Source organism: Diceros bicornis, chromosome 14 (assembly GCF_020826845.1).
Source record: "Diceros bicornis minor isolate mBicDic1 chromosome 14, mDicBic1.mat.cur, whole genome shotgun sequence".
In the NCBI taxonomy this organism is placed as follows: Eukaryota; Metazoa; Chordata; class Mammalia; order Perissodactyla; family Rhinocerotidae; genus Diceros; species Diceros bicornis.
In genome coordinates this window covers 55,625,229-55,649,858 of record NC_080753.1, presented here as the reverse complement: position 1 = coordinate 55,649,858, position 24,630 = coordinate 55,625,229, and the positions used below count along the sequence as shown (strand labels likewise).

At 39.2% G+C, this 24,630-nt stretch overlaps 1 protein-coding gene across 1 annotated transcript in view; it reads left to right on the top strand.

Moving 5' to 3' along the window:
* Window positions 1-22,876, top strand: part of SYCP2L (synaptonemal complex protein 2 like) — a 101,968-nt gene extending 79,092 nt beyond the window's left edge. The window contains exons 26-32 of the mRNA XM_058553913.1: window positions 8,702-8,803; window positions 9,859-9,965; window positions 10,904-10,995; window positions 12,767-12,866; window positions 12,972-13,030; window positions 15,606-15,668; window positions 22,473-22,876. Coding sequence (XP_058409896.1) covers window positions 8,702-8,803; window positions 9,859-9,965; window positions 10,904-10,995; window positions 12,767-12,866; window positions 12,972-13,030; window positions 15,606-15,630 — 485 coding nt within the window. The 3' untranslated portion in view covers window positions 15,631-15,668; window positions 22,473-22,876. The remainder of the gene's footprint in view (window positions 1-8,701; window positions 8,804-9,858; window positions 9,966-10,903; window positions 10,996-12,766; window positions 12,867-12,971; window positions 13,031-15,605; window positions 15,669-22,472) is intronic.
* The last annotated feature ends 1,754 nt before the right edge of the window (window positions 22,877-24,630 follow it).

The following is a 24,630-nucleotide window of genomic DNA, read 5'->3' as shown; positions in this document are numbered from 1 at the left end:
CTATCCTCCAAGTCACTTATTCTTTCTTTCATCTTATCTGCCCTATTACCAGTGCTTGCTAATGTATTCTTCATCTCATTCATGGAGTTCTTCAGCTCCAGAATTTCTGTTTGGTTCTTTTTTATCATTTCAATCTCTTTAGTAAAGTACTTCTGTTTGTTAATTTTACTCCTGAATTCATTGAATTGCCTTTCTGAGTTTTCTTGTAGCTCATTGAATTTCTTCATATCAGCTATTTTGAATTCTTTATCAATTAGAGAGCAATATTTCATGTCTTTGAGAGTGGTTGCTGGAGAATTGTCATTTTCCTTTGTGATACTGTATTACCATGATTTTTCATGGTGTTCGATGAAATGTGCCTCTGCTGTTCCATTTGAAGTAGCAAACACCTTTCCTATTTAAGGAAGGCTTTGTTTACTCTGGTTCTCACAGTTTTCCAGGCTGGCAATTAGAAGCCTTTCTTTTTCTATTTCAGAAGGTGGCACTATAGCACAAGTTTTGGTTTCTCTTACTGGGGCTGACTCTCACCTCTACACTTGGGAGCACACATGTAAAAAAAGCTGGTGACAGAGTTGAAGGTGTGGTAAACCCACACCTGGGGCCCAGTAGGGGGATCCTCCAGTGAAGGAGTCCCAAAGGTCCGTGGGTAGACCTCCTGCTGAAATCTCAGAGCAGACAGCAGAAAATGTGTTCCTTCAATGCTCTTTGTCTGCCTTCTTCCCTTCTCCCTCCTTCGAGTCACAGAGGCCCGTCCTCAGAAATCCAGATGTTGCTGTAAAGAAATGGGTCCTTCCAGCTGCATCCTGCACAACTAGGCAGTTTATCACTCACCACATTCACTTTCCACCACCTCTTCCAGAGAGGTAGCCACTGCCACTGCTGGCACTGCCATTGCAGTGTCAGCTCTGGTCAGCAGGGCCACTTCAGCTCTTTCCTGCGTTTCCTCTGCCTCCAAACTCATCTCTATCCCATTCCAATGGCTTTCCAAGTTCTCTCATCAGGCAGGCTAGACCTTCACAGATTATCTCCCTTGAGTGTTCACTCAGTTTTGAACACCCCAGATCACCTTTTTCCACCAATGGTGGCAAGTGGGAGTGGAGCAGGCTCATGACTTCCGTGGATCCGCAGCCTGCTCTGAGGTTCTATCCAACCACTTTGGTATGCACAGGTGCATGGATCTCTGGGTGTCCAGGTGTACTGTGCAGAGGAACTTTTGTTTAGTTACGGATGTCAAATTAGTTGTAAATCAAAGGGGAGAGAAAAAAGGAATGACTCGTACCACCAGGATGCTGATGTCACCAGTATTTTATTGGTTATGATGTTATTATAAGCAGGACTATTTTCTTTATTTCTTTTTCAGATAGTTTGTTGTTAGTATTGAAACTCAACTGATTTTTGTATGTTGATTTTAACTTTACTGAATTTATTTATTCTAACAGTTTTTTAGTAGAGTTTTTATGATTTTCTATATGTAAGTTCATATCTTCTGCAAACAGAGACAATTTTACATGTTCTTTTCCCATTTGGATGCCTTTTATTTATTTTTCTTCCTAATTGCTCTGGCTAGGACTCTCAGTACTATGTTGAATAGGAGTGTTGAGAGTGGGCACTTTTGTCTTATTCCTGATCTTAGGGGAAAAGCTTTCAACCTTTCACCATTGAGTATGATGTTAGCTGTGGAGTTGTCATATATGGTCTTTATTATGTTATGTTCCTTCTATACCCAATCTGTCAAGAGTTTTTATCATAAAAGGATGTTGTATTTTGTCAAATGCTTTTTCTGCATCTGTTGAGATGATTGTATGATTTTTATCTTTTTCTCTATTAATGTGGTATATCACATTTATTGATCTACTTGTGTTCACCAATTCTTGCTTCCTAGGGATAAATCCCACTCGATCATGGTATATGATACTTTTAATATGCTGTTGGATTCTGTTTGCTAGTATTTTATTTAGAATTTTTGTGTCTATCTTCATCAGGGATACTGGCCTGTAGCTTTTTTTTTTTTTCCTGTAATATCTTTATCTAACTTTGGTGTCAGGGTAATACTGGCCTTGTAAAATGAGTTTGAGAGTGCTCCCTCCTATTCAATTTTTGGTAGAGTTTGAGAAGGATTGGCATTAATTCTTCTTTAAATGTTTTGGTAGAATTCACCAGTGAAACCATCTGGTCCTGGGCTTTTCTGTGTTGGGAGGCTTTTGATTACTAATTCGATCTCCTTACTTGTTATTGGTCTGTTCAGATTTTCTATTTCTTCATGATTCAGTCTTGGTAGGTTGTATGTTTCTAGGAATTTATCCACTTTTTCTAGTTTTTCCAATTTGTTGGTGTATAACTGTTCATAGTAGTTTCTTATGATCTTTTGTATTTCTGTGGCATCAGTTTTAATGTTTCTTCTTTCATTTCTGATTTTATTTGTGTCTTCTTTCTTTTTTGTTTAGTTAATTGAGCAAAAGGTGTGTCAATTTTGTTTATCTTTTCAAAAAAAAAACACCTCTTAGTTTCATTGATCTTTTCTCTTGTTTTCTTGTCTCCATTTCATTTGTTTCCACTCTGATCTCTCCTTCATTCTGCTAAGTTTTGGCTTAGTTTGGTCTTCTTTTTTCTTTAAGGTGCATAGTTAGGTTGTTTATTTGAAATCTTTCTTTTTTCTCAATGTAGGCATTTATCACTATAAACTTCCCTCTTAGAACTGCTTTTGCTCACTCCCATAAATTTTGGTATGTTATGTTTCCATTTTCATTTGTTTCAAGATACTTTTTGATTTTCCTTTTGATTTCTTCTTTGACCCATTGTTTGTTCAGGAGTGTGCTGTTTAATTTCCACATATTTGTGAATTTTCCAATTTTCCTCCTGTTATTGATTTCCAGTTTCATACCACTGTATTAGGAAAAGATACTTGGTATGATTTCATACTTCTTAAATTTGCTAAGATTTGTTTTGTGACCTACTATATGATCTATTCTCAAGAATGTTCTGTCTGTGCTCGAGAAGAATGTGTATTCTGCTGCTGTTAGATGGAATGTTCTGTAAATGTCTGTTTTGTCCATTTGGTCTAAAGTATAGTTTAAGTCCAATGTTTCCTTATTGACTTTCTGCTTGGATGATCTATTCATTGTTGAAAGTGGGTATTGAAGCCCACTACTATTATTGTATTGCTGTCTATGTCTTCCTTCAGGTCTCTTAAAGTTTGCTTAATATATTTAGGTGCTCTGATGTTGGGTGCATATATATTTACAATTGCTATATCCTCTTGATGAATTGACTCTTTTATCATTCTGTAATGACTTTCTTTGTCTCTTGATACAGTTTTTGACTCAAAGACTATTTTGTCTGATGTAAGTATAGCTACCTCTACTCTCTTTTGCTTGCCATTTGCATGAAATATCTTTTTCCATCTCTTCCCTTTGAGCCTATATGTGTCCTTAAAGTTGAAATGAGTTTCTTATAGGCAGCATGTAGTTAGGTCTTTTTGTTTTTTTATCCATTCAGCCACTCTATGCCTTTTGATTGGAGAAGTTAATCCATTCAAAGTAATTATTGATCGATAAAGACTTACTAATGCCATCTTATTGTTTTCTGGCTATTTTATAGTTCCTTTGTTCATTTCTTCTTCTCTTACCATCTTCTTTTGTATATTGATGATTTTCCATAGTGATATGTTTGATTTCATTTTCTTTATTTTTTGTGTATCTACTGTAGGTTTTGACTTTGTGGTTACCATAAGGCTTACATAAAACATTAGAAATATAATAGTCTATTTTAAGCTGATAACAACTTAACTTCTATTGCATGCAAAATCTTTACCCTTTGCCTCTCCCTCCCTGCACATTTTATGTTTTTGATTTCACAGTTTACCTCTTTTTATGTTGTCTCCATTAACAAATTATTATAGCTATAATATTTTTTAATTTTTTCCTCCTTTAATCTTTATGTTAGAGTTAAGTGATTAACACACCACTATATTACAGTATTAGAGTATTCTGAATTTGATTATATACTTACCTTTACCAGTATGTTTTATATGTTCTTATGTTTTCATGTTACTAATTAGCCTTCTTTCGTCTCAAGGAACTCCTTTCAGTATTTCTTGTTAGATAGATCTTGTGGTGATGAACTCCCTCAGCTTTTGTCTGGGAAAATCTTTATCTGTCCTTCATTTCCGAAGGACAGCTTTGCCAGGTAAATTATTCTTAGTTAGCAGTTTTTTTTCTTTCAACACTATCTACATATCATCTCACTCTTTCCTGGCCTGCAAGGCTTTTGCTGAGAAATCTGCTGGTAGCCTTATGAGGTTTTCCTTATATGTGAGGAATTTTTTTTTCTCTTGCTGCTTTTAGGATTCACTCTTTGTCTTTGATTTTAGACAGTTTTATTATAATGTGTCTTGGAGAAGATCTTTTTGGGTGAAACTTGTAATGTGTCTTGGAGAAGATCTTTTGGGTGAAACTTTTTGAGGACTTATGATCTTCGTGAACTAGGATGTCAAATCTCCCAGACTTGAGAAGTTCTCAGTCATTATTTCTTTAAGTAAGCTGTCTGCCCCTTTCTCTTTTCTCCTTCTGGGACTCCAAATATGCATAGATTGTTTCTGTTAGTGGTATCCCATGATTCACATACGCTTTCTTCAATCTTTTTCATTCTTTTTTTCTTTGTTTTCCTATGATTAGATAATTTCAAATGATCTATCTTTGACATAATAGATTCTTTCTTCAGCTTAAGTCTGTGGTTGATATTCTCTGTTGCATTTTTCATTTCATTCATCGTATTCTTTAGCTCCAGAATTTCTGTTTAGTTCTTTTTTGATTTCTGTTTCTTTGTTAAACTTCTTGTTTGGTTCACATATTATTTTCCTGAATAACTTTTTTAAAAGCATTCAGTAAATACTTGCCAAGGGACCAGAATAAGAAAATTAGAAAATCCTAGCATTTAATGATGAACCTCAGCATAATTCCATATTTGAATAATCATTTATATGAATAAATATTATCAATTGATATACAGATTTTAAAATGCATTAATCCATACAAAAGATATTTCAGTAGTCTCATCAGACTGAGAAATTTAACAGCGAAGATTGTCTTTAATTTTTCATATTCTCAGCATAGTAAACATTGGTAGGATAAACAAAGGAACTAGCATTGGGAAAATGCCATAAATGTTACAGAGAGGATCTTTTAGCAAAGACTTGCCCATTGAAGGCTGTTGGCCTTTATCATTCTAGGCCACAGGGTGTCACTTCAGAGTAAGGTTTCAAAAGTCCCTTAACTTAGTGGAACTTAGCTATTAACCACAGATTTGATTCTGTGTAGCATTAAAAATTGTTTTATCAGAAATATGAATAAATAAATGCAATATGGATACCAAACTATGTTCGCTGAAACCTGTGGCCAATAGGCTACCCAAAATAAGTGAAGAAGCTCCCTGGATTGCAAAAGTCTTTAATTTTAATGGAAATGAAGAAAGTTGTGTTCAAAAGCAGGAGCAGTCCCCCTGCCATCTACCAACAAACCAATTGAGTTAGCATTCATATGAGATCCTTTAGTTTTAGCCACAATGTATTTACTGTTTATGTTCATTTTTAGGTGTTTTGTGTAGGTAGTTTTAATCCCTTAATAAGAATGTTGAAAATTGCCAGTTAAAAGGGGCGTATAGTTACCATGGAAACAAAACTGAGCCAGCTGCATCACTGAGGACTTGCAGCCTTTCGTGAATGCACCAGTTCCTCCAGAGGAGCCTGTGCTCTCTGGAGAGCCATTCCTTTGTTGCAGGTAAAGTACTTTACATGATTGTCCCCTCAAAAAGGGTTCTATTTGCCAAACTATTTCCATGTCCCTGAAGTGGTGCATCTGGACGATCCCTTGTTAGTAGGTTCACAAATTCCGAGCAACTCATTCAAAGGGTAACTAGGTTATTTACACAGTGTTCCTGGATTCCTCTCTCTGTTGAATGTAACTGTTGTCTGTGTCAGCAGACACCTTGCTGTACCGTAGTGGTGCATGAACACGATAAATTGAAATTCAAGGCCATATTTTGAGCTGTTGCTAAAATATTTTGTGAGGAAAAAAAAAATCCAGAATGGGCAGAACAGGCAGCAAGGAAAGAAATGTAACAGTTGTTCATCAGTGCCGGGTGGGGCTAGCTGGAATCCTTTCTAAGTGGTTTCTTTGCACCCGGACTGGGAGTATAGATACCATGTGAGATTCAAGTGTGAATGCTGTTTGTTTTGAGGCTGGAAGAGAAGGATGGAGCTGTATCTGGAGTCTTTCCTTGATCTTTAAAAATCTTTTACTCTTGAAACAGTGCAATCCCCTAGAAAATATCTATCCAAACTTTCTAACAAATGAACACGTCTAAATCTAAGAGCTCTGAGAAGAAAGAGGTAGTGGCTTCTATATGGTAACTCTCCAAGAGTATTTCTTATGCTTTTCTTATTTTTATTACAGAAAGGCTGGATATTTGGTCTTTCTTTTCCAAGTTCTGCAGAGTGGGAATGTGATCTCTAATGAAGTTTTCAGTTTATGAAAATTCTGTTATAGCAAACCAACTAATGTGTCCCATGAAGACCATCATTCATACATGATCATTTGATCTACATATCTGGTGTCATTAATTTAGTCCGTCCTGCTTTTGGATCATCCTTTTCTCTCAATTAGGTATTTATTAGCTCTCTTGTTTTACCTTTCTTGTTTTACTATTTCTTTTTTCCCCTTTAATAGAAAATAGTCTAAGTTGACATTTAAGCCTAGGTTATTTATTTTTCTTAAAAATTTTCCTTCTATTTTACCACAAAGCATGAACTATTTTAATACTAGCTATTCTCTATTTTGCATAATTTTAACAGCAAAATTCTTTTTCTTTTCCTTTTGTCACCTTGAAGTTTGTGATTGGTGTTTCCTACCATAGTTTTAGCTGTTTCTAAAAATTAGTATATTTACAATTCCTCCCCAAAGGTAGTTTTAGCAGATGTTAAAATGCTAAATTTATTAATTTCTATTCATCTGTTTATGTAGTAGGTATTTGGGTCCCTAAAGTTTTTAATATTCTTCTGTCTCTACTCTCGCTACTAGTACACAAGAATTAGAATAAATTCTTGTTTATTTTACCAAGGTTCCTTTTTTGGACATAAGGTATCTTATTTCAGAAGAGCTTCGATATTCTGAAGCGTTCATTCAATGAATGTCTATTGAATGTATGCTACATGCCAGGAACTTTTCTAGGTGTTAGATATTCTAGTGTGAACAAAACAGACAAAATGCCTGCCCTCACTGGCACTTACCTTCTAGTGGGGGAGACAGATAATACACAAGAAAAGTAAAACATGTAGTATGTTATATTATGATAAAGCCTAGGAAAAAATTAAGCAGAGAAGGGGATTTAAAAGTTGGGGGTTATATTGAAATTTTAGGTTGGATGGCCAGAGGAAACCTTAGTGCAGATATATGTGGGAAAGATTCAAGTCAGAGGAACAACAAGTGCAAAGGCCTTGAGGTGAGCATGTGCCTGGGGTGTCTGAGGAACCACAGGGAGAGCAGGGTAGAGGAGCAGAGAAACTTGCCTCTGCTTCTCTGCTGTCTGCCCACCATATTGTACAGCTCCTTACACATAGTAACATTCGAATATTCATTGAGTGAGTTAATGAAACTGGATTCCAGAACTTTCAGAGGGAAAATCAACAGTGACTAGCTAGATATGTGAGGAGAGGGGGTAAATCCACAAGCGTTTGTGTGGGGGCTGAGTGTATGGTGGGGAAGAAAGAGTGGTTTGGGTGGAGAGGAATAGAAGAGAGTAGGTTTTGAGCTGGAGATGTTGAGTAGGCAGCTGGAAACACAAGTTTGCTGCTTAAGAGAGCTCAGGCAAGAGAGAGATTTGGGAAGTGATAGTTGGAGGTATGGGACTGATGAGATCCTCCAGGGAGATGGCCTTGGACAGGGTCACGGTGTGGGAATGCCGAAAGTGGTGTGGATTCATTCTGTAGGCAGGACCTCGGGCCTTGACGATGGAAGAGAGGTGGATGGTAAAGAAAAGCAAGAGTCAAACCTAATGCTAGTGCTCTATTGACAATAGTGGTGCCATTGATAAGATTGGGTGCCAGATGGGGCAAGGACATGTTTGGGGTGAGAGTGAACATCAGGATAGAAAATATGTAGTAAATGCCAAATTGAAAAGAGGACCTATATTTAAATCTCATAAGCTAAGGCTCTCAAAGTCACTTGGGCTAGTGAGCAGCCAAGTTGACTTCATTTATGAGGTAGCCCTGAGTACAGCGCTGAAGCTCTAGTGTCACCAGCAGGTGGCGCACTCCACCGGGTGATCCATGACCTTCCAAAGGCCCATCTGTTTGGAAATCTTGCTACCCTACCATTTAGCCTGGAGCCCTGGAAGTGTTTTTGATGCCTCCCATTACTGCTTTTCGTTTGGAATCAGTCTCTACCTTACTAAGCAGAGTGTTCCTGAATGTTACGGAGCTCATCAAAGGGATGCCTGTTCTCGTGTATCCTCTTTCAGAGACTTAGTGCTTTGATACTTGTGCTGTTCGTAGTCAACGTGCCAAATGATACGTAATTAGCAACAGGCAGGGAACAAGTTTCACTTGCTGCTCATGAAGGTTAGATATTAACTGGTGAAAAGAGGACAAGATAAATTTAGGACAAAAGAAATGTGTGTGTGGTTATTAATGTGCTCTGTTTGCCTTTAGACATATCAGATGATAGTTTTGCTAAGTGGAAACAGTCAAAACTGGAAGAAGATGATGCTCCAGGGTCCCTTTCCTCAGTAGCAGAAGAAGCAGACTTGGCAGGTAACATTATGCACCCAGCCAGCCATTCAAGCAAGAGTATGACAAATGTGTAAGCACTGAATGTACCCACATGAATTACAAGGGAGTTACAGTTTTAAGATCATAGTAGCTACAGAACCCTAAAGACTAAGCATTTTGTCCTTTCAGAGACAAGTAAATTGTTGCACAAATTGCAGATAAAAGCAAGCACCATCTTCTTCTAGCACTGATTTCTGCCTCTTAACACTTTATGGCAATTTTCAGGGCCTAAGTGTTCTTAAACTTACAGGTCTCTGCTTTAGTTGATAGTTATTAACTACATTTTTATGTTAGAACTATCCACTTTATACCAATGAAGGAGAATGATCTGAAATATTTGCCTGTGGGGTTGGCCTTCTGGATGAGTGACACCACTATGTTTTGAAACAGAAGGTTCCAAGAAGGCAAATTTGGAAGCCCAGAAGTACTAGAGAGCTGTAGTTAAGAGCCAGTCAGCCTGGTTCCAATCCTGGAGCTGTTGGTGTGAGCTTGCACAAGTTATGTGATTTCTCTGTTAAAGGTGGACAAAAGTAGTGCCTACTTTACATGGTTTTTGTGGGATTGAATGAGTTGATACATGCAAATCCCTTAGAGTGGAGCCAGATCCCTCATGAGCCCTCAAACAACTGCTGGCACCCAGAAGCTGTTATGCCAGCGTTGTCCCCGTAGAAATGCCCTACCCATCGTGTCCTCCTTAAAACCTCTTATGACACCTCGGCCTGCTTCTTAGACATAATATCAGTTGCTCTGATTTCAAGTGCTGAAAGGGTTTGGATGAAACGAGCACTTGCCAGCGAGAGAGGTTTGATGGGACACAGCATGAAGCACCTGCCGCGTAGATTCTTGGCTCAAGCTGGCCTGGTCAGGTGTGGCCAGGGTCAGCCCTGCTGCAGTCACGGGCAGGCCACTGGCGGGGCTTCCGTGGATCCTATTTGTGCCTCTGACTGACTCTCCATCCCCTGGGCAGATGATGGACTCAGCACATCTACTCCGAGCACTTTGTTAGTTTTACTTAATGTTCTGTTCTTGTTGTTCAGAAGGCATTTCCGCTCCATCCCTAGAAGTTATGCCAGAGAACTTGAATGATTCTGCTGTTATCACAACCTTTGAAAACCTCACTAGAGAACTGAAAAGAAAGTACGAGGTAATGGTCCACTAAAAATGAAAAGCTAGCTTGTTATGAATTTAAAGTAACAAGTTCGTATTATTCATCAATACCGTTGTTATCCTTCATGTCAGTGAAGGATAACACGTATCAATACCATATGTGAAGGTGCTCCTGCGTCTTTGGGGGAAGTATATTTGTCTTAGCCGTGGTCACTAATTTTAGTGCCTTTGTGAATTGTGGTTTGTATTTATAATACAGCTCTTCCACATCCATTTGCTACGGTAAGACCAGAGGGGTCTATATGCAAATCAGACTCATGGTCTGGTTACGCTGAAAGCATTCTCAGACAATTGAACTACCAGGGAGCAATGATTTTGTCACAGTGGTAGACGAGGAGAAGGGAGGAGAAGGAACTGTGTGGACAGGAGAGGTGTCTGGGACAAAGATGGAGGTGGGCTATGGGTGGGTGGTCAGCTGAGTGGTGGCAGATCTGAGACACTGCACATACAGGCTGTCCCCAAACCTTGTCTGCAAAATAAACTTGGGAACCATTTCAGTCCCATCCTTTTTTGTCCTATTGTTTATAAATTCCCAGAGAGTTACTTATTGAGAAAAGTATTTTACCCTAACATATATTCATTTAACTAACTTGGAAGATCTCCAAAGTCTGATCTTATTTTCTACAATACCGATGTAAGCTAATTTATAATAGAAATTTGTTCATGATATTCAATATGTGTATCAATAGCATGAATATAAGTTTTCTTATTTGAGATTATTCTTTATTGGTACCGAACCTGAGATAATACATGAAGGTGTGTAGCATGGTGCCTTATCACAATTCTTTAGTGGTAATGTTTGCTATGAATATTATGTGCTGGTAGCACCTTTTTAATACAGAATCTGCATTCGATTTACGTAGTTATGTTTAACCCAAATGTGATTGTTTTGTTGTTGTTGTTGTTATGGTTTAGCTAAGATACAGCAGGAGTCTACTTTATTCAAAAAATGCAAAGCAAGCACCGGATTGCCTAGTAAAACTTTTAAACCAGATACATCAGTGCAGGTAAGTGGGTTTCAAAGTAGGTTGATGGAAATGTGATCTCTCACAAACCTTTGTCTCATGACCACTGTGCTGGGGCCCTGAGGAGCTGAACCTTGAGCAGATACCTCGCTTAACCCTTCCAGGGTTCTGGTTTTTCATACAATGAGTGGTTGAACTAAATGCCCTCCTTATACCTCTTGATGGTCTACCATTGCTGGGATCCTAAAATACCATTCTTAAAAAATTCATAATCCAGTTGTGAAGACAGGGCAAGCATGGAGAGATATATGTACATATAAAATGCTGGATAAATGATATGTGGTGTATACACACAGTAGGCTATTATTCAACCTTAAAAAGGAATAAAATTCTGATACATGCTACAACATAGATGAACCTTGAGGACAGCATGCTAAGCGAAATAAGCCAGATACAAAAGGACAAGGGTTCTATGATTCCCCTTATATTAGGTTCCTAGAATAGGCAAAATTCGTAGAGATGGAAGGTAGACTAGAGGTTACTAGGGGTTGGGGGAGTGGGAAATGGGAAGTTGTTTAGTCAGTACAGAGTTTCTGTTTGGGATGACAGAAAAGTTCTAGAAATGGATAGCAGTGATGGTTGCACGACATTGTGAATGTACATAATGCCACTGAATTGTACACTTAAAAATAGTTAAAAGAGTAAATCTTATGTATATGTCAGCACAATAAATTCATGCACACACACACACCCTTATGACCATGTAGCAAGAAGTACAAAGGGGCCAGAATTTCAGAGAGATGTGAAGGATGAGAAGGAGGAGTGGAGAGATGGGTTTCTGTAGTGATTACAGTTCATCCAGAGTGGTTACAATGGAGGTGCTTCTGAAGTGAGGTTTTGGAAACAAAGGTTTGAATGGTATGGGGAAGACAAGTATAGAGATTGTTCCTTGTCGGACAGAATGGCCTGTAAAGGAAGGTGGGGAAGAAGGCGATGGCAGGTCGGTTTGCTTAACTGAAGTAGAAAGTTTCTTAGGGCAGAATACATAACGTGAACAGAAATTTATAATTGTTTTCAAACTTATACATGCAATGTCATTTGATTCTCAAAACAAACCAGTGAAGGACTTTGGACTTGTGGAAAGCCCTTTCTCTTTTAGAGGGCATACATTCATCCATTTTTTCATTCAGCAAGTGCACACCGGGCAGCGCTAGGTGCAGGTCCTATGCTACCTGCGGGAGAGCAGTGGGAAGTTTTAGGAGCTTCTTGCCTTATGGGACTTCCAGCCTAAAGGAGAGGACAGACAACAAGCAAGCGAAGAAAGAAGCAGTTGGTATGGTGGTTGGACACAGAATAGCGACTGTTAGAAATTTCAGAACTAAAATATCAAGATGGAAAAAGAGTTCATTAGCTGATTTCAGCATCAGGGCAAGGTTAAGGTGAGAGAGAAGGGAGCAAGTGGAAGGTAGGAAGCGATGGGGCGCCGTGGTTGGTGGAGTGGCTTCTAGCCCAGGTCTGGCCTCAGTCTCCTCTTCCCTGGAGTCATCTCTGCTTTGCCCCGCTAAGTATGATTCCGAAATACCAGCCTCCTCTGGGCTTCTGGTGAAAGGTGAAATCAAAGTTTGCATGGTTAAGTTTCTGGGGGCGAGGATGGGCAGACAGGAGGGGAAGGAAGAGAAAAGAGACGTGTATTCTTAAAACAAGAAATGTCTAGAGAAGAATATGAAGTATCCTGGCAATAAGAGGATGAATTGAGTGTCTTTTGTCACATCCAAGCAGTCCCAGTGAAATTTGCTGCTTTTATGTTTATCAGATTGGATAAACTAGAGCAGTTTCACAATTTTGTTCTTCGAGAACTGAGAAACCTTGAGGAGGCTATTCAGGCTCTGAAACACCTTGAGAAGGATATTCTGGTAAGTTCTTTTTGTTCGTAACATTCTCTGAGACTTAAGAGGATCTGTGTCAGGGTAGAATAACTGCTGGCTACTTAAACAAACAAATCTTTCATTCAATTTTAGGAATTCTGTGGGAAACAATCAGATGAACTGAAATCATTCTGTGACCTGCAAGTGCTGAGGTATTTTTTTAATATATACTTTCTGGAAGTATCTCAGTTGAAGTATGAGGTAATGCTTTGGCTGGAATATGAGTGGTTGATTTTGATAGAACTTCACTTAACTAGCTAACTGGCTGTATCTTTTCCAATCAGCCAGTTCTGTGGCATTCCCTGAGCATAGAGTGCGGCTTAGGATATCAATCTAGGAGTGGACATTTTGAGCAGCATAAACAGAATCACTCAAATTTCAATGTTTTTGATCCAAATTGTTTTATTTCTAAATGATATTTTAAAAATTAAAGTGAGTAGATTTTGAGAAAATAGATTTCTGAGTAAACAGTTGATTTTCAGTCATATGCTGAATTGTATTCTTGGTAGGATATATTCTATACATAATATGTATATGTATTTTTAAAATATATATATATATATATTTTTAAACAACAAATGGGTTTATCCTGCTGCACGTCCCTTTCGCTGTGATCACTCAGGGTGTATTCCGAGGCTGCTGCTTCTATCCCTTTGGAATATGGTCCCCTTCTCTGGAGTGTAGGGAGTGGGGAAATGGAGACTGGGGCCCTTTGCTCCTCGGCTTCTGCTCTGGGAGAAATTCTAATGTTTTCTTTCTGTTTAACCAATCAAGAGGAATCCCCATATACATTTATAATGGCTAAAGCTTTATCCACCTGTTGAGAATCAGCTTCTATCACAGAAATCTAAGTCAAATAGTTTTAGGAAGGATATAATTCTGATCACACCATATATTTCAAACAACAACAAAAAACTTTTAAAATTTGAGTTACCCATCCTTCTGTTACTCAAGTTAACGTGGTTAATAATAATGACAGTATGGACTATGGATTTTCAAAATTGTTTCACAAACACATCTCCCTCCAAGTACCATTATACGTGGTTTAAGTGGATATCCTTTTAAAACCTCTTCACTGAATGCACATGGTTGGTTGTGAATGGTTCTCAAACTTCTTGGAATCAGGATCTTTTAACACTTTGAAAATTTATTGAGGATCCTCGAAGAGCTTTTGCTTTATGAATGCTATGTGAGTATTTTCCATATTAAAAATTGAGACAGTTTTTTTTTTTTTTTTTGGTGAGGAAGATCAGCCCTAAGCTAACATCCGATGCCAATCCTCCTCCTTTATGCTGAGGATGACCAGCCCTGGGCTAACTTCTGTGCCCATCTTCCTCTACTTTATATGGGACGCCACCACAGCAAGGCTTGACAAAGCGGTGTGTCGGTGTGCGCCCGGGATCCGAACCTGCGAACCCTGGGCCGGTGAAGTGGAGCACGCACACTTAACTGCTGCGCCACCAGGCCGGTCCCGAGACAGATTTTTAAAATATATTTATTTAAAAATAACAGAAATAAATCTTTACATATTGACATAAATAAGATTTTTATGAAAAATAACCAGACTTTTCAAAACAAGAAACGTGAGAAGAGTAGCGTTGTTTTATGTTTTTGCAAATCTCTTTAATGTCTGACTTAATGGAAGACAGCTGCATCCTCATCTACTTCTGAGTTCAATCTGTTGTGATATCAAATGTCATGCAGCCTCTGGAAAGCCCCACTGTGTATTTGTGAGGGGGTAAGAATGAAAAAAACAAATAATGTCTTAGTAGTGTTACCATTATTACCAAAATAGTTTTAACGTCACAGAACCTTTGAAAGTTTAGTTTCCTTATGGGTCCCCAAGGAAAGGGGTTGCTTAGGGGTCCCAAAGGTTCACACTTTGAGAACTGCTGGTATAAAGCAGCACAATAGTAAACACTAGAGATTATACCCGCTAGTCTTCTGAAACCTGGAGAATTCACTTATTTTAACTCAATCCCAGATATTAGGCAACTGTCTCTTCAGTTCATACAGATTACATTGTAGGATATTAATTACTATTTGCATTCATCTTCCTTGATAACAGGATCCCATGTGAATTTAGGATAATTTAAAGAATGAAAATTGCTTCTAAACATACATTTCTGAGGGTTTTGCAATTGGTCTCCTCTCTTCCAAACACCTAAGGAAACCACCTCGAGACCTACAGATGAGAGATGATGGTGATGCTCTCAGCTCACACTGAGTGCTTCCTGGGTACCCGGCTCTCGGCTAAGTGCTTGAAGTGCCTGTGAGACTTAGAGAGGTTAATTGTCTTGGTGGAGATCTAGTATCTGGATCTGGTTGGGATCCAGTGTCTGTCCTTTTGTCATGTTTGCACGTCAGTGATGGCTTTACATATTTTTCTGGGGAGATGAGAAGGACATCCCTTAGACTAGATCATTTCACCCTCTAGCACAATGCTACAAGGAGATGGGGATTCAATGCTTTGAATTGTAGTCATGAAGTACCTCAATATATGTTGTGGGATAATGGTATTGACAGAGACAATGCATAAAATAGAATCAAGTGAAAATGTTGATCTCTTAAGTTGATATCTTGGATTGGCCATTGACCTTCTTCGCTCACATCCAGTGATGTAATGATCTATGAAATAACTCTATGGTATATGTATGTACATATATGACTATCCTTATTTTTAAATTGTCTAATGTGAGTATAATGCAATGGATCGATTTCTTCTAGGCTTAATCCAGTTGAGCCTTCATGAGGGAAGCCAAAGCCCAGCTTTATTATTGCATTCCTGGGGTAGGTACAAAGGTTTGCTTTGTTCAGTCAATGTGAGGAGTGGGGGGGTTGTGGGGGCAGCAAGCACTAAAAGATGCTCTGACACTTGGTCCATATTGCGTCTCTTCCACTGAGCTTCCTCTTCTTTCACAATATCTCCCATCCTAGAAATTATCCTTTTGGATCTGGGTCATTCATTCATTCAGTAAATATTTATAATTGAGTGCTTGCTCTGCATCAAGCACCATGCTGAACATGGAGATGCAATGGTTAATACACAGACATGTTCCTGCCCTATTAAAAATAAACTCCTTGAAGGAAGACAGAAAAAATACAAGTAAGCAAATAAAATAATCGCAAATTTACTAAGTGCTTTGAGGGATACTAACAAGGTGCTTTGGCAGAGAGCAATGGTGTGAGGTGTCAATTTCAGATCGGATGGTCATCAAAGGTCTCTCTGAGGAAGTGACATTAAAGATGGGGTTTCAAGCATAGGGAGGAATTAACCTTGTGAACAGTTTAAAGGAACAGTTTTGGGCGGGGGAGAACGTCACATCTTTGAGGAACTGAAAGTTCTTGGACCACAGTAGTGTAAGGGGAATAGTTACCTGAAGTGCAGGTGGGAGCATGGCTGAATCTCAATGAGGTAAAGCCTCGTTGACCAGGTTGAGGAGTTTGAATTTTATACTAAGGTGAAGGAAAATATGGATGAGTTTTGAGCAAAGGCGTTGGGGGTGAGGGTAATATCTGATTTATATTGCAAAAAAATCATTCTAGCTGCTATGTGGAAAATTGATTAGAGAAGTGAAGAATAGAAGGGGAAAGCTCAACTGGAGGGCTTCGGAGATGGTGAAAAATGGAGAGGTTCCAGATACATTTTCGAGCTAGAATTAATAAATTACTGACAGATGGAAGCAATAGGTGAAGGAAGGAGAAATAAGGATGACTCCTGGGTTTCTGTCTTTTAGCAGTTAGATGGATTGTGTTGCCAAGTAGAGAATAGGGAAGATTTGGGGTGAGAGAAATGTGTGGGTCAAACAGACACTAGACTTGATTGTTAACATTTTGACTTTCATATGTCTGTGCACATCCCAGTTTTGATGAGAACCTGGAACAATTGACAATTTTCCAGGAAAATAAAGTTTAACGAAATGGACTCTTGAACAGATGGGGAAACTTAGGCAAATATTCATAGGAGAAATAGAGAAAGTTGATAAAGAACTATCCTACAAACATGTATTATGGTCCAGATTGTGTCACAAAGGAATTCTACTTATCCTTTAAAGAAGGATAACTTTAGTGCTCTTGACTAACTGGTACTAACGGATAACTTGAGTACTATTCCAGCACATAGAAGAATAAAAATTCCCAAATTTGTTTCATGAATCTTGCACTGCAATACCAAAATTTAACAAAAATTGCACAGAGAACCGTAGAACAATCTCACTTAAAATAACTAAGCCAAAATTCTGAGTAAAATATTGGTAAACATAATTTAGAAGCTTACTAAAAGAATGATATGTCATGACCAAGTGAGATTTATTCCAGGAATGCAAAGTTGGTGTCGTATTAGGGGATCTATTAATATATTACTTGCTAATAGATCTAGGGAGAAAAATTGTTATGATTCTCTCCATATATTTCAAAAGACATTTGAAAAAATTCTATATCTGTTTTTGAATTTTTATAAAACCTAAGAAAATAGTAGTAACTGGGTATTATTTTGTATGATAAATCTCAATCCAAAAGCCAGTATTATGCTTAATGGAGAAACTCTAAATGCATTATTACTAAAATCGGGATGGGGAGATTGAATAATATAAAGGTGTCAATTCTCACATGACGAAGAGCAGAGCAGAGGAAGCAACTCTCTGGTGACTCCTACAAGGGCACTCATCTCATTCATACGAGTTCCACTCTCACGACCTCATTTAATCCTAGTTACCTCCCAAAGGCTCTACTTCCTAATACCATCACATAGTGGGGTGGACAGGGGTAGGGTTTCAGCATATGAAGTTTTGAGGAGAACACAAAAATTCAGTCAGTAGCATGGAGTCAATAGGTTGACAGTCTCAGTGGGATCAAAAGTTGTGACAGTGGAGGTAGAAGAGCAAGTAGATTGGAAAGGTTGGGTCAGAAAGTGGGATGCTGAAAATCAGGATTTCAGAGGTGGGAAGTCTGCAATGACGACAAAGTCTGAGAAAGCATAGCTGTGGTGAAATTGAAGAAAATGCTATAGGAGGTGAGGAGTTGGAGAACTGAGAAGCCAGAACATGAAGATAGGTCTCTCCTGATGCTGTTGCAATTACAGGAACCAGGGCCAACAGAACAATGGGGCCAGGAGGTTGATAGAGGTATAGTTCAGATGGATGGCATAAATGTCAGCAGGGAGGTTTCTACAGGAGAGGGAGTAATGATCTGTGTATGGCAGTGGGGAGCAAGGAGAATGCCTGTCCTTCCATCTGACCGTGAAATAAAGGGATATCAGAGAAAAAAAGGTTTTGATTGAGAGAGGGCGTCAGGGCAGGCGGTACCCTGAGAGGTCAGCCACATTTTAGTTAAAAGAAGGTGGCAAGGAGATATTTTCTTCCAAGAAGAGGCTGAGGGTATTAGGGAGTTTGTTGCTTTTACAGATTGAGTTGTAGGGGCTAGAGGGGAAGACCTTGGGAGGGTGGGGATGGGTATTAGATTGGGGCAGAAGAGTAGACGTACAGCCAGCATCAAGTGAGAATGTGGATGACGATGGCTGTCTTTCGGCAGTTACTAAGGCAAAGAAGGATTTGAGACCCTCTTTGGGATGGGATGGACTCTGAGAGACTTTAAAGGAGAGAGTTTATAGAATTATCACTGTGAACCCTAATCCTTCCCTGAATGGTCCAGTAGCTTGTGGGGCTACAGCTCCATGAACTTTCTGGCAGTGTTGTGAGGCTCACAGAGTAAATAAATATGGAATGTGCAGAACACGCACTAACTCTTCTGTTCTTGGATTCAGTCACTCTAAGGACAGCAACCCTCCCACCCAGTTGGAGTCTTTGAATACTATTTTGTTCATTCCCACAGCATTTAATGATGGGGCTTTTTACACAGATACCAACTTTGAGGTTTTCTTCAATCTGGAGGTCTGAATTAAATTCGCTAAGTAGACCATGTCCAAATACATTTTTATAAGATTGCAATTCCATGCACCTTAAAGAATATAGTAATTATTTTTTAAGAACATGCGTTTTGTTTTATTTTATTTGAGAGTAAATGAAGTGGGTGATTTAAAACTCTTTCAGTGTCCAAAGTTATGCTGTGTGATTTTTGACCCAGCAATTCCACTTCTTAGGAAATTATCTTAAAAGATGAAATTGGACTGTGCAAAGATATGGACAATGATATGTATTACAAACAATTTTAATAGGGAGGTATTGGAAAGTACCTAAATGCCCAGCCATTGTTTGGGTAAATAGATTGATACATCCATATGATATGCCATGTAGCCATTAAAAAGAACGATTTAGATTATATTGACTTGGATGATGTTAAACAGTGAGGGAAAAGTAAAAGCTTACTGCAAAGCAACATATATGACATCCCATTTATTTTGAATATTAGATGAGGATGTATATGTTCATTCACTCATTGAACTGATGAATCAATTATATGCCAGGTACTGTCTTAGATGCTGGGGGTAGAAAAACACCCAAGAGGTCCTTACCTCATGGAGTGTATGTTTTAGTCGGATAAACAAACAGTAAACAAGTAAACAGATAGGAATTCATGATAGTGGTAAGTGCTAAGAAGGATAAAAGTGTGATGAGAGAGAGAGATTCAGTGTGAAAGGAAAGAGTCAAGTCAAACCTTACTAAGGAGGTGACAGTTGAGCTAAAACTTAAAGAGTGAGATGGAGCCAGTGATGGGGAGAGAGTTTCAGAGGGAATGACCGAGACAGATGTCTGAGGCCTTAAGCAGCTTTGTATGTTCTAGGAGTTCAGTGAGGGCCAAACAAAAGGAATGAGGGTGGAGTAACATATGATGAGGTTAGAAGGGTGATGTGTGGTGGTGTGGCCACCTACGGCCTTAGGGGCCATGGGAAGGAGATTGGATTTGAGTCTAATTGCAGTGAACGGGGCAATGGCAAAGGACTCTTCTCCAGGTCCTGTGTGTGTGTGTTGGGGTGGGGAATCGGAGGATGTGGGCAGTGGAGATGGAGCTAGAAGGGTTGCTGATGGATTAGATCTGGCGGGTGGGGAAACAGTAGGATTAAGGGCAACTTCCAGGTTTGGGGCTTGAGTAACTAGGTGGAAATTGGTGTCATTTAAGGAGATAGTGAAGATTGAGAAAGGTCCGGTTTTATTGGTGGGGGAGGGGGAGGATGTGGATAGATATTAAAAGTTTGATTTGGGACGTACATTCAGTTTGTGCTATCAGCATCTGAATGGAGTTGTCAAGTGGGTAACTGGATATTCGAGACTGAAACTCATGGCAGAGGGCTCAGCATGAGACTAGCTGAGTTGATTTAGGGACTAAGGAAAGAGAGGAGACATCCCAAGACAAAATTCTTGGGCTGCCTCAATGTGTTGAAGTTAAGTAGGGGAGGTGAAGCTAGCAGAAGAGGATGAGAAAGCCTTGTCCAATGAGATAACAAGGCAGGGGAGGTGTGATAGAAGATGCGAGTTTGTGTGAATGTATGTACAAGTATACATAGTGAGAGGTCTAGATTCTAGAAGACGTTCATCAAAATGTCAGCTGTGGTTATTTCTGCATGGTGACATTTTAGGTGAATTTACTTCCTATCTTAGGCTGTTCTGTATTTTTAGAAGTCAGTCCAAGGTATGAGTTACTTTTGTGTAATAAACTCAAAGAGCATAACATATATAAAGTCAGGAGTTAAATTTTTCCCCTCTCCCTAACCCTCCCTCCCATCTATGATCCAGAGATAACTATCTCTTTACAGTTTGGTATATATTCTTCCAGACATTTTGTCTAGTCTTATAGCAGGATGGATACAAATGTCTGCATAAGTATACATATGTATATATATTTTTGTGTGTATGTGTGAGGAAGATTAGCCCTGAGCTAACATCTCTTGCCAATCCTCCTCTTTTTGCTGAGGAAGATTGGCCCTGGGCTAACATCTGTGCCCATCTTCCTCTATTTTATATGTGGGACGCTACCACAGCATGGCTTCATAAACTGTGTATAGGTCTGCGCCCGGGATCTGAACCTGTGAACCCCGGGCCGCCAAAGCAGAGCGACTGAACTTAACCACTACGCCACCGGACCAGCTCCCATGTGTATATTTTTAAATAACATAAATGATATACTAAATATTATGTATATTGTTCTTGCTTTGTTCTCTCAGCAATAAAAGTAGGATTCCTTTCCAAGTCAATAATATAAATCTACTTATTTTCTTAATAACTGCAAAATATTCTAGGTTATGGGCATACTATAACTTATACATTTGATTCCCCATTGATGAACATCCAGATTATTTAAAATTATTATTACAAATAAGTCTTTAGTGAATACCCTTGTATATATATCTTAGTGAGTTTCATTATCAGGAAAAAGTTACTATTTTCTTTTGGGGAAACAAAAATAACAAATCTCCAAATCAAAATAGTACTAAAAGAGGATATGGAAAAAAGACTAATCTGGGCTAAGAATATTAGACTAATTCTCAGCCCTAATGATTAATAGGATCAAATGTGAATTAAATGTACATGTTACAGTTGGTCACATGTAACAGAAATCAGACTCCAGCAGCTGAGCCAAACGGGTTTTATTTATCTCCTGTAAGCAGCAGCCCAGAGGGAGGTTATCCGGGGCTGGAGTTGCAGCTTTAAGTGGTCATTAGGGACCCAGATTCTTTTAGCTTCTTGCTCTGCCATCCTTCCTGTAGCTTTGGGTTTTATAGTCACAGAATGTCTGCTCTACCTCTAGGCATCTCTTATACACTCCAGGCAGGAAGGAGGAGATAAGTGAAGGGTAAAAGATGTGTGCCAGTAGAATCTATTCTCTCGCTTTTTTTTTTTTTAATTAGGAAAACACTTTTCACTGAAGCCCAAACCCATAGACTTTTATCTCCATCTTACCGCCCAGACCTGAGTCACGTGGCCCTCCCTAGTTACAAGGGAATCTGATGTGGTGGGAATTTAACTGAGCATGTTACTGTCCTCCCCAAAAGTGGGGTTCTGTCAATAAGGAAGAAGGGGAGAGTAGAAGCTGGGTAGGAACTAATAATATCTGTCATGCCTGAATGAGATTACATGGGCTGAACACAGGAAAAAGGGAGCAATAACTTAAAGGGCTCGGGTGATTCTGCCTGCCATTCTTGTCAGAGTGCATGCACCCTGGTGTTTGCAGTAGGACGGGAGAGTCTGTTTCCCCGCTGACACCAGTTCCTACCTACCTCTCGTTTTATGAGCATCGAATTGGGCTGAATGCCAGTCTGGTTATTAACATCATGCATTTTTCACACCGTGTGGCCCCAAAAGCCAGCCCAGCCACTTGATCTGGTACCCCATCCAAGAAATGGTGGTCTTTTCTCCAACATTGGAGGAAAAAATAACCTGCTGTGTTAGACTGTTGAGAGGCGGCATGTACCTCTTCGAAGTGGCACGTGTTGAAGAGATTTGTGAGGGTGGTTTCAACTCTAGCCGGTTTTCACTCAGTGCGCTGACTTTAGGTCCTAGTGGCCATAAGATACAACTTCACTGGATATCTGAGTAGATGAAAAGGAGAGATATTCATATTGGCTCACTGAGTTCTGAAGGAGCAGAGGGAAATAGTTCAGGCTCGACTAACTACCGTTCTCCTTTTCCCTTTCCACTAAAGTCTGAGCCGCCTGAGGAGGATGAAGATGGCTCGGGCCACACAAGCAGTGCTCTGTGCTCGTTCATTTCGCTCCACTCCAAATGGAATCCCTGGGAACTGCGGAGTTGGAATAGAATATGTTGGTAGCTTGCAATTGTGTTCTTGTGCATTTGTTCACAAAAGTTAACCTTTTGTATTAAAATTTGGTCAGAAAATGGGAAGTTCGGGATGTTTAGTAACTTGGAGTGGTGTTGCTTTTTTTTTTAATGATCTTAAAAGTAAAATTGATTTTTATTTGAGAAGTGTCTTCAAATTATGTGGGGAAAAAAAAAAAAACCTTAGCAGCATCTGTATTCGTACCACTTAGTGTATCTCTTTGAGGGAGAATTTAATTTGAATGTGATGAAAATAGCTCATAGGAAAAGGGTGTTGTATTTTGAAATAGTTATTATTTCATTTGATCTGCAAATATTTCTAGTTTCTCTGGCACCTTAACAAAATCGCCAGCTTTAGCAGAGAAGAAATATTCGTCATGTGATAATTGCTAAAAGCTCTAATAAAGTCTGAGTACATGAAGTTGCATATACAGTTGAGAGCTTGAATTTATTTTAGAAAAATGAAATCTATGGAATTTAAGGCCATCTACAAAGTAATTTTGTTCATGATTAGATAAGTACAGTTAAAGACTGACCGAAAAGTTTATTCATTATATAACTTAGTAAGTTACATAATATAGCTTATTTATTTATAGTTTAATCTGCTTAAAACAAATATTTACAAACCCAATTTGTCATCTTTTTTCTTTAGAATTTTTTAATGAGCTATGTTTTAGTATGTTGTTGTAAGCTTTATAGACTATAAGAGCACTTATTTTTTAAGTCCGAAGGATTTAATTACCCCCATTTCATTTAGATATATCCAGTTTAGGGCTCACAATTTCTGGTGACCTGGAGTTTTGTGGATTTCAGTGCCCTTACATTGACTGTCTTCACTGAAAGAGATCTAAAGAATATATATGACTTCCAGTAACTAGTGAACTTATATTTGAGCACTGTTCTCTCCAAGGACTTGAGTGCTCATGGGGTGGATGTAAGGATGGATAAGACATGATCTTAGCTAGTAAGAACTTAGTCTAAAGATACCCAGATAACTGAAAATCTCAAAGCTGTGTGTGACAAGTGCCATAAATGACGTGTAAACTGAGGGCTATCAGAGTTGTGAGGAGGAAGAGGTCATTTTCTTGAGGTGATCAGGAATGGCTCCCTGGAGGAGAGGTGCCATTGGAGATAGATCTTCAAGGATGGGGAGGGTTTTTCTAGGGTTAGCAAAGAGGGACTAACATGAATAAAGGAACGGAGACAGAAAAATGCAGAATTTGAGGCCATAATACTATGGAGGGGGCCGGCCTGGTGGCACAAGCGGTTGGGTGCACGCGTTCCGCTGTAGTGGCCTTGGGTTCACCAGTTCGGATCCCAGGCGCGCACCAACGCAGTGGTTGGCGGGCCATGCTTTGGTGGCGTCCCATATAAAGTGGAGGAAGATGGGCACGGATGTTAGCCCAGGGCCAGTCTTCCTCAGCAAAAAAAGAGGAGGATTGGCAGATGTTAGCACAGGGCTGATCTTCCTCACACACACACACACACACAGAAATACAATGGAGTATCCATGGAAATTAAATTTGGCTTGGCCCAAACTGAAGTGCCTTTACTGGCTTGATTACAAGGACTTTATTGTGTAGGTGAGAAAGAGCTGCTGAAGACTTAGTAGGGAATGAGAAAATGAACACAGCGGTTTAGGAGGATGAATCTGGTAGCAGCATAAGACTGAGCTCAGTTTACCAGGGGGATATAACATCAGTAACAGCCTCCACTAGAATAGAGGTACTGGAATGAAGGAGGGAACAGGAACATATACCTGCACAGCTCATGGCAGGTATATGAGCTAATTTTGAGGATAGGTTGAGGATAGGTAAGTTGCAAAAACCATGAGCTTGAGATATTGGGGGACATCTCTTTGAAAATCACCCCTAGAAAGTCTTCATTGAACATGTCTTGTTCAGCAAACCCTTATCAAGCCCTGACTGTGTGCCAGGCACTGTGTGTGGCGCTGGGGGTTCATTGTTGATATTGTCCCTGCCCTCAAGGAGCTAACAGTCGGAAGGGACAAACAGTTACACAAA